This window comes from Trachemys scripta, chromosome 7 (genome assembly GCF_013100865.1).
Source record: "Trachemys scripta elegans isolate TJP31775 chromosome 7, CAS_Tse_1.0, whole genome shotgun sequence".
Classification (NCBI taxonomy): domain Eukaryota; kingdom Metazoa; phylum Chordata; order Testudines; family Emydidae; genus Trachemys; species Trachemys scripta.
The window spans coordinates 123373919-123384092 of NC_048304.1; the positions used below are offsets into that span (position 1 = coordinate 123373919).

General features: G+C 41.2%; 1 protein-coding gene across 2 annotated transcripts in view; it reads left to right on the plus strand.

Annotated features, from left to right (window-relative positions):
• Positions 1–6376, plus strand: part of SLF2 (SMC5-SMC6 complex localization factor 2) — a 65864-nt gene extending 59488 nt beyond the window's left edge. For both annotated transcript variants that reach the window (XM_034775689.1, XM_034775691.1), the window contains exon 20: positions 507–6376. In XM_034775689.1, the coding sequence (XP_034631580.1) occupies positions 507–542 (36 nt within the window). In that variant the 3' untranslated portion in view covers positions 543–6376. The remainder of the gene's footprint in view (positions 1–506) is intronic.
• Positions 6377–10174: the final 3798 nt, after the last annotated feature.

Consider the following 10174-nt stretch of genomic DNA (forward strand, 5'->3'; position numbering starts at 1 on the left):
AGAGGCTTCTTGGATTGAGTTTTAAGCATGTATAAACACTTAAATCTATTTGAAATAATTATTGAATAATTAAACATTGGCATAGTTAGCATATTGATAACTCTTGCAATCTTGCTGAAAAGTCGACATAATTGTAACATTGGTAAAATGAATGGAATCCCTACGTGTGAGAGAAAATGCCATGAAAGGAAAGGAACTAGAGGATGATGCACTGAAAAAGCTTTCTATAAATCAGTTTGTGGAAATATCTGATGATGCAATTCTCAGATTGTTTTTTTAATTAGATATGTGTTTGCCTGTTGCCTAGAAAACTTGCTTTTCCTTGGTAGGCTTATTGCTTAAAATAAGATTATATGGATTTACAGGTCTAGTTGCAATACAGGTAGCTCAAGCTAACTCATTTATCTACTCACTTTATTACTCTCTCAAAAATAAAATGTGTGTTTCTCAATTTTTTCCTGTGTTCTTTTTCTTTTTTTTTTTTTTTTTTTTTTTTTTTTTTTAAGGGGAAGCTGCATGATTTCTGGGAGCCGGATTTGTGAAACATAAGCCAGATCAGAGAAAACAACAACGAAAGAAATTGAACAAGAACTTCTTTTGCAACTGCAAAAGACTTTCCAAGAGGATTGAAACTCTAGCCTGGTCAAAGAACAGACTGAATCAAAACGTCAGCTTGGTACAGGCAACTAGAAAAAACATAACCTCTGCAATTGATTTCTGACTTTTTGATAGATGATAGATGTACACAATTTTTCTGGAATGTTATTGTATGTATGTGCAAGATTTAAAAAAAAAAACTTCTCCAGTATGTCTATCTGAATTGGCCACTAGTGTTATATCCTATTGAAAGCTGAGAGAGTTTTCTCATTTCCCTTCCCTTGCTAATCACTACAATGTAAAACTATGGTAATATACTTCTTCTTTTGGTCTGCCCAAATGCATCCATAAGTATTGCTTTTGCACAGCTAGAAAATGAATAGCCATGAATTGAGTGCGCGAAGTAGGGAATGGTGGCCCCTCAATGAAAGGGCTGCGGGCTGCAGTGTAAATAGTTGTTGCGGCAGATTGATGGTTGAACTTCTCTTTGCTCCATGGCTGTGCTGTACCAATAAACAAAGGAGAATTTAAGAGGTCATTACAGTGATGTATTAGCTTCAATTTAAACTTAATTTTCCTCTTTGATGCTTTACCAAGTCTGTTTAATTTATATATAGTGACAGTGTGCAGAAAATTAACTTGTATGTAAGACGAATATTACAAAGAGAAATCTTGCTGCAACATTAGTATCTGCTGTCACAGTATCCAAAACACACACATCACCTGTTGATGTACGTAGTCTGACTTCAGCACCTTTCTGTAAATGGCCAAAATATCAACTTAAAAATATCAATTTTAAAATGTCAGCTGCGATTTGGGAAAATTTGAGAACTTATTTGACTTTGCCAGCATGGAAGTAGCTGTAAAAGTCATATTAGACGTGTCCAAAATCATTTGTGCTAAATTTTGCCCTTAGAGGTGTGCTCAGAATTCTTGTTGAAATCTTTGCACTGTATGTAATATTCTAAGGACAAAATACCTTTGTTTTGTGAGCAAATGTTGGCACTCACTATTTATAGTGTGCTTAGCATACCACTTCATCTACGAAATACATGTGCTTAAATAGATATGTTCAAGTATTTGGTAGAAACATCAACAAAGAATCTTTAGCTAATAAAGACTTAAGCTATGTCTATATGGGCTTCCAGTTCAGACTACCAGAATGTGAACTGCAGTATGCACTGCCCCACATGGATGCTGCTGGTGCAAACTAAAAGGTGTACCTAGTTTGTGTGAACGTAGTCCTCTTTTAAACAGGACTGCATTAATGTGAACTAAGTACCTTTTCGTTCACGCTCCCAGGGTCTATATGGGGAAGTTACAGCATAGCCTACTAGTGTGGGCTGCATGGTTGTGTAGGCAAGCCCAGAGATTCTAGTGATATCAACATAGAATACACACGTCCTCTTTTTTTCTTTGGTTTGCAAGTATGAATTGTACTTATGGTTGTATAATAAAATTCATATGCCAAACTCTTTCCCAGAAAAAATAGGCAAAAAAGACTCCATTTTAAGAAAAGCTCCCACATGTAAATATGTAGAAGAAACTAATATAAAATTGTGGAGTGACTTATAAGGAGGAAAAAAGAATCCTTACCTGATTTTATTTGCTTTTGACGCTCGCTGCTAAATTGCTTTTAAGTGACTGTTTCTTGTCCTCCATTTCAAGCGGCGTTGTGTGAATTTATTAATAAAGTTGAGAGCCACAGCATCTTTGTGCCTTTCACAAGTCTGCATATGTTAGAACAAGATTCATGCTGATGGCACTATTAAAAACAAAGACAAAAAATCTTAACCTGTCACCAGGAGTTGGAGAAATCTACCTCAAGGGTATTTTTTTGTTTGGGTACAGAACTATTTAAGCCTAAACATTACAGTGGTAATGTAGGGTAGGGGACTGCTCTCTCTCTCTCTAGTTTGTCCTATATAAATGCTTCCTTTAGTGTCAATTGTTATTCTGTGAATATATTATTGTACATAATTTTATTAGTGTTTATATTTTTCTCACATTGTGTAAAGTTTAAAAAAAGTGCCGAATATATTGGTTTTTATTTACTGTAATTAATGTGTATATATTTTCTTACTATGTGAAGAGGAGGCTACTGTCTTGTACATTTCTGAGGAATGGTAGGTGAGGGTTTGGACAGCCAGTCTCGTTTGTATTGCAGTTCAAAGCCCATTGAAACTGCTGATTTTTTTCAGATTAAATAGCCTCTTTGATAATTTGCTTTTTTTATTTAATAGCTCCAATGGAAAATAAAGCTAGAATTGTTTTTTAATTAAATGTCTCTGCACATAAAACAGGCAGTCAGGCAAATATCAACTTTGTGAAAAATTGCTGCACATCATATTTCTGTCTTACTGCAATGCCTTACGAGAAGTTTTGAAGTAACAGCACGTGTACTCCTGCACTTTTTTCACTTAATTCCTTTTGCCTTTTTTGTAAACCCTGGGATTTTTCCTTTCTCTTTTAATTTGTACACAATCACTTTCAACTCTCCCGTGTTTGAAGGAACTGCTCACCGGACAGTGGTTCTGTGGGAACCCATCAGTCATTACAGAGATGGTCCCAAAACTTTGCTTGAGTGTCATGCCAGGAATTCCTTCCATTCCCATCATCTGTTCTGAGCTCAGTACTGCCTCCAGTACTGCTGCCTGTTGCCAACTTTGACCAAACCCGGGGCTGTTGTGCTTTGCTAGCCCATTGTGCTCCTGCTAGCCCCCCCTATAATGCTTATGCTCCTGTGGAGAAAGGCCAATTGCACAATTAATGTCACACAGCGTCTGCTGTCTTCAAATAAGCACTTTGCACTGAGGCTTATCTTTCAAAACGATGCTAGCTGCACCAAGAGCCACTTTATCTCATTCCGTGGGTAGTTAGGTACACGTTGCTACAATACCACAGACAGGAAATGAAAGGGTGGCTACCCGATGTACATTCAGGCTTCTACACAACAAATTTATTTTACTGACCAGCATTGTTTGGTTTACAAAACTAGATCAATGAAATGTTTTTAAATTAAGAAAATCTGATGGCACAGTGGCAACAAACATTTGTACTCTACTGTCTTGTCCCTACTATTGTGCTTTGGTCTTAGGTATGTGAGTTGGGCTTTTCAGCAGTGCCAAAATGATTTGAGTTCAAGTCCCATTGAAAAGTCAGTGGGGACTTGCACTCCACAGGTGCGCTTGAAAGCCTCATTCAAGGTGACAGTTGTGAGAACTTTTTGAAGCCTGTGAAGGGAATTCAGCTGGGTTGTTGAGTTTAGTGGATCTCAGGTGACTAGAACATCAGGGACATATGGCGCATGTATAACTTGGTTGCATATCTATCAAGATCAGTACAATAGGTGGGTTGTGGAAGTAAACATGTTTTTAACAGAAAATGCTTTTTGATAAAATTATTAACGGGTAGTGCAATTTTAGCTATTCAAGCTCTTATACACTTGGAGTATGGAACTAATGTATCTAGATATTATGTTTTATAGAGGTTCTTATACCATGCTTGTTACTGTAGTATCTGAATGCTTTCATTACTGCATTAAGCAAGGTGACTATAAATCTGCAACATGTGATTTGTTCTCTCCTTGCAAGGAGAGAAATATGTATGCAGTACAGTGCTTGTGTTTGATAGGGTTTTTTTAAATGTACATACTGCTCTGTCAGAAGGCAGCTCTAAGTTGTCTTGCACTGTAAGTCGGAAGGTGCTAAGGTTCGTGATGGTCCTTAGTTCTGTGGGAGTTTATTCCACAGTCTTAGACCAGCCCTACTGCACAGATAGAGCTTTATCCTTGTGGTAGAAAATTCTGTTGTACCAGAGGAATAGAGCTCTTTACCACTGTCTTTATTGAAGAGCATTAACAATCTTCTAGGAGCGCTGGGCCCAGGCCACTGAGTACCTTGAAGAGAAGGACTGAGACCTTGAACTTAGTATTCTATGGGAAGTCCGTGTAGAGGATGGAGATCAGGCTTCATGTGATTGCAGTAGCCCATGATGCCAAGGTGACATGCTGCAGAGCTCTGTACTAGCTGGAGTTTCCTAAGAGCTAAGGGTTTCGTGCTCTGATGTATTGCATTGCTGCAGTGTGGATAGGCGGTGAAAATAGAGCGAATAACCAAGGGCCCCGCCACTGTCAGGCGGGATGAGAGCATCTCCTAGACAATGTATATGGTTCCTCCCATCTGCCAAGTAGTTAAAAATAGAAATAAAAAGAAGTCTCCCATCTTGCCCAGCCTGTAAGAGAGCTTGGTTAGTTTATAAATTGGTGGTTGTTTCTCATTGTGAGAAGAATTTGGTGAGGGGCAGGGTTTGCTGGATCTAAATGCAAAAACTTCCTCTGACTTAATGTAGCTGATTTCTGTTGTCGCTTCCATGGTCTAGGCCTAGCTCCTGAGGATCTTCTGCCTCCAGCATTCATGAGCCTATTGTTTACCACTTTATTTTTCAGTGAAATGTAATAATTGGGGGGGATTCTGGTTGCAGAGGGAGTAGCAACCTCTCAGGAAGCCAAGGCTGATCCCATGGAGGATTTCAAGAACTGCTTGAACTGAAATCCCTTTCTATGGTGAAGGAGTGCAGAGAGCAGAGCGTAGGGGTGATGTGTTCAGTGACGTGTGTTGCTGAACAGATGGGCTCCTGTGTTTTGTATCAGTGGGAGCTTTTTTAGGCTCTGTGTCTGCATGTCTAGCTAAAAGTTTTTCAGTCAAGCCTGGAGGTTATTGTGGCCAGATGTATGCCCAATGTAATGGGATATAAATCTGGTTGGTCACAAATGGAAGTAGGCATGTTCTGCCCCCATGACTCTTGGAGCACCCAGGAACATCCCAGGAGCTCTGTGGCGGTGAAATAATTTGAAGGCAGGTGCCCTTGAAAATGGGGGCTGTTAAAGTTCTCCAAAGTGCTTCCCTCTTCCTACCAGCATTGCTTTAGTCTTGCCTGAGTTCAGCTTTGGGCATCTCCTCTTCGTCCTCATGGTGAGAAAGTTGAGGGGTGATGCAGAGCTGGGTGTCTGCAAGTTGTTTGGCACTTTGCCCCCATTTGTCTCACTGATTCTTTCATGACAGGTGTTGAATAGGGACCAATGGAACTCCCCTGGGTTCAGTGTGGGAGAATAGAGTTGAGGCGTCTCAAGGTAGTTACATTCACCCCTGTCACATCTAAGAGGTGGGTAACCTAATTGCATATCCATGCTGCAGAGAGATCCAGCAGGATGATTATGGCTGTACTTTTTGTCTATGAATGGGAGGAGGTCAGTCACCAGATCTACAAGTGTTTCATCCCAGGTCCTGGTCTGAAACTTTACTGAGGGATCCCAGGGGAGGGGTTTTTTGGTTTACTAGTTTCTCTATTTAGCTTGCTTAGAAACGAAAAACTGACTTTTGTGCTCTTGGATTAATGGCAGGTGTTCCAGCTTCTCACCTCAATATATAAACACCATGTTTAGGATGGCAAAAAAAGAACTAGGTAGCAGGTGTTTGAGTAGTCAGGCTTTTGGGGGCAGGTAGAGGGAAAGGGTCAGCAAGCATTGATTTTTCCTGTGTTGGTCAAACTGCAGATTTTGTAAAAGCAATGTCATTTGTGTTACAGCTGTGAGCTTTTCACAGAGGGCACTGTTCACAATGGTCTTTCTGCCACTATTCTGGTCTATGCACTGAAAGAACAATGTCATTCATATGCTTTGTCTTATGCAAGCTGTGGGGAAGAAAATGTCAAGGATTTATTTTGTGACGTATCTTTCGTTTGAATGTCTAGTTCTGTATATTAAACTTGTTTCAGTATTGTGGGCTTTGGTGTTCCATTTTTTTATAAACTTTAGTGTGATGTGTGTTTCATTCCAATTGACTTTTATATCTCACACTCTCTTGGGCTCTGCTTTTCCCTACAGTACGTTAGCCTCCCCTGCTTGCTGAGAACTGCTTGAATCTAATTCCTATCGTAACTCTTTGGCAGGAGCAGTGAAGGCAGGCACACTCTCTAGAGTCTTCATTTGTTGAGTCAAAACTACAAAGACTCATTAAAATGTAGTTTGTTGCAGCATAGATTGGCATTGGTGGGCCAATAGGTGGTGGTCTTCCTATTGAATCAGCACAGTGCTATGGAGCTGTTGTGCTCCTGAAGGGGCTGTGGTATGAATGAGACATAAAACGGTTCATTAGAGCCCACGGAGGTGGATGTTAACCCTGGTGCCGTGCCTAAATTCCAGGTATTGATTTGTACTGTAGTGCCTAGGAGTGCCAGTCATGGACCAGACCCCATTGTTCTAGGTGCTGTACCGACACAGCAAACAGCAGTCCTCATCGACTCGTAGACTAAGGTCAGAAGGGGGGACCATCATGATCATCTAGTTTGACCTGCACATTGCAGGTCACAGAACCTCATTTCCCTCCCCCCCCCCTCCTGTCATAGACCCCTAACCTCTGGCTGAGTTACTGAAGTCCTGAAATGATGTAAAGACTTCAAGTTACAGAGAATCCACCATATACACTAGTTTAAACAGGCAAATTATCCGTGCCCCATGCTGCAGAGAGAGGCAAAAAAAACCCCTCCAGGGTCTCTGCTAATCTGACCTGTGGGAAAATTCCTTCCTGACCCCAAATATGGTGATTAGTTAGACCCACCTGGGCAAGAATTCTCTGTAGTAACTCAGAGCCCTCCGCATCTAGTGTCCCATCACTGGCCGTTGAGGCTTTCCTTTTCAAAAGGGGTGGACTTACTTATCCCGATCTGCATCCCATCCCCTTTGTTGTCTATGATCACTTCTCTAGTTGTCTGGTCAGGTTATATTTTTGTGAGAAGACTGAAGCAAAGTAGGCACTGAGCCGCTCTGTCTTCGATCATCTTCAATTACAAGCTCGCTGCCTTCATTGAGCAGTGGACCCACACAGTCCTTGATCTTTCCTTTTTTTTTTTGTCTGACATATTTGAAGAACCCCTTCCTGTTTGGAACATTTCTGGCCAGCTGTAACTCATCTGTTCAGAGTTCATCTGTTCAAAGAATGTTTTCAGAGAACTATCCACAATTACTCCAAGATCTTTGAGTGGTAACAGCCAATTTAGAATCCTGTGTGTGTGTGTGTTGGGCTCATTTTTTCCTCTGTGCGTTACTTTGCATTAACCCATATTAGACTTCATTTGCTGTTTTCTTGCCCAGTCAACCTGTTCAGTGAGATCCCTTTAATTCTTTGCAATCAGATTTGGACTTAATACAAAATTACTCAAGATAGTTGTCTGCAAATTTTGCCACCTCAACATTCACCCCCTTTTCCAGATCATATATGAATATGTTGAACACCACCGATCCCAATACAGATCCGTGGGGGACATTCATTCTGAAAACTGACAATTTATTCCTACCCTTTCTTTCCTGTCTTTCAACCAGTTACTGATCCATGAGAGGACCCTTCCCTCTTATCCTATGACCACTTACGAGCCTTTGGTGAGGGATCTTATCAAAGGCTTTCTGAAAGTCCACATACTATATCCATGGGATCAGCCTTGTCCACATGCTTGTTGATACCCTCAAAGAATTCTAACAGATTGGTGAGGCATGATTTCCCTTTACAAAAGCCATGTTGGCTCCTCCCCAACCTATCATATTAATTTGTCTGATAATGCTGTTTGTAATAGTTGTAAGCAGTTTGCCTTTTGCTGAAGTTAGACTTACCAGCCTGTAATTGCCAGGATCACCTTTGGAGCCGATTTTAAAAATCAGCATTATATTAGCTACGCTCCAGACACTTGGTACAGAGGCTGATTTAAGCGATAGGTTGCCATGCCCAGTTGATAGCTCCAATTTCACATTTGAGTTCCTTCAGAACTCTTGGGTGAATACCATCTGGTCCTGGTGACTTATTACCATTTAATTTATCAATTTGTCCCCAAACCACCTCTACTAACATCTCAATTTGGGACCGTTCTTCAGATTTGTCACCTAAATCATCTCCCCCGTATCCTCTTCATTGAAGACTGATGCAAAGAATTAATTTAGCTTTCTGCAACAGCCTGGTCTTCCTTGAACGCTCCTTTAGCCCCTCAATCATCCAGCTGATTAGTTGGCAGGTTTCCTACTTCTGATGTATTTCACTTTTTTTTCTCCCTTTGATTGAAAACTGCATGTGCACCTGTTTCCAAATCGGCTCTGTAATTCAACGGCACCAATCCACTATGCTGCCATCAATTGTCATGTTAAAAAAAGTGGCACAGTAAGTGAGTATTTAATCACAAGCAGATTGCTGGTTGTTCTCTCAGAGCTGCAGTGACTAACTGCCTGCTTCATTCAGAGATATAAAAACACTCTGCAGCGTATTGGCAATGGAATTTCAAAGTGTCTTCCCCCCCCCCCCCCCTTCATAAATATAACACATGGGAGGGATGTTGGATTTATAGCAAGTCTGAACTCTGTCTAGTGCCAGATCACATATATGGGTCATAGGTGGTTATGGGGCAAACTCTCACACACAGGCCTACTAAGGCAACTCACCGTAGAGCTGGGGCTCCACTTAAAACGCTGCCCCAGTGCAGCTGTAGCCTTTTAATGAAGACGCTCTAAGCTAATGGGAGTTAATACCCGCTGGCATAGTTAATCCATCTCTCCGTGAGGCAGTAGCTATGTTGATGGGAGAAACTCCCCCACCAACAGAGGGCTGTCTACACCCGGAGCTAGGTCAGTACAACTCCATTATTCAGGGGCGTGTGGATTTTTCACACCCCTGAGCTACGTAGTTGTTCTGATGTAGCTCTGTAGCGTAGACCAGACCTAACTCTGTGGTTCATTCAGGCCTTGGCCTCTTTGCTGCAAGTGCCAGGGCGGGTCCTAACCGGAGTCAGCAGTGAGGATGTGGACACACGCCCACTAGGAACACAGAAGAGAGAGGCTGTTCATCCCATCACCAAACAGCCAGTAGGCCTTCTCCTACAAATCTGTCTCCATAGAAGTGATCTCTGCAATGCGCTCACCCACTGTGACTAGCAGTGAAGGGACTTGCCCAGAGTCACACAGCACCTCAGTGGCAGAGTGTACAATGCTGGACTTCCCAATGTCCAAACCCTGTTTTCTTTCCTCTAGACTGGCCCATCTTCTGTAGCCAGGCATATATATTTTAGGCCATCTTACTTCAGCTTTTCCTGGTATGCTTTAAGCTACTCCAATTTATTTGGGGGAAATTTCCAAAATTGAGATTTTAAAATTGATCTCTTCGAAATGCTGCAAACTCCTTCACTACATGAAGATCATTTAAAAAATGCCCTGAAATAAATCCAAAATGAGGGATTCTCCCTCCAAATACATGAGATTTGGACAATCTGCATTTTTTTATTGTAAATTGCACTGCCAGCATGACCCGTTTGCAAACCACTCAGGCTGTGCATTACAAGTTTCCTTTAAAAGAAAAATGTTGGTGATCCAATTAACTATGGTTTAATCCCTCTAGTCGTGTGATAAGGGTTATGTTATCGCAGGCAGAATGTGTCCTATCACTGTTAATTTTATTGTATTTATTTGCCTATACTCCCTTAATCTCCTAGCAATCCATGCATATCAAGATTGGCGTAGTCACACATGGGAACAGAAGCTCCCTTG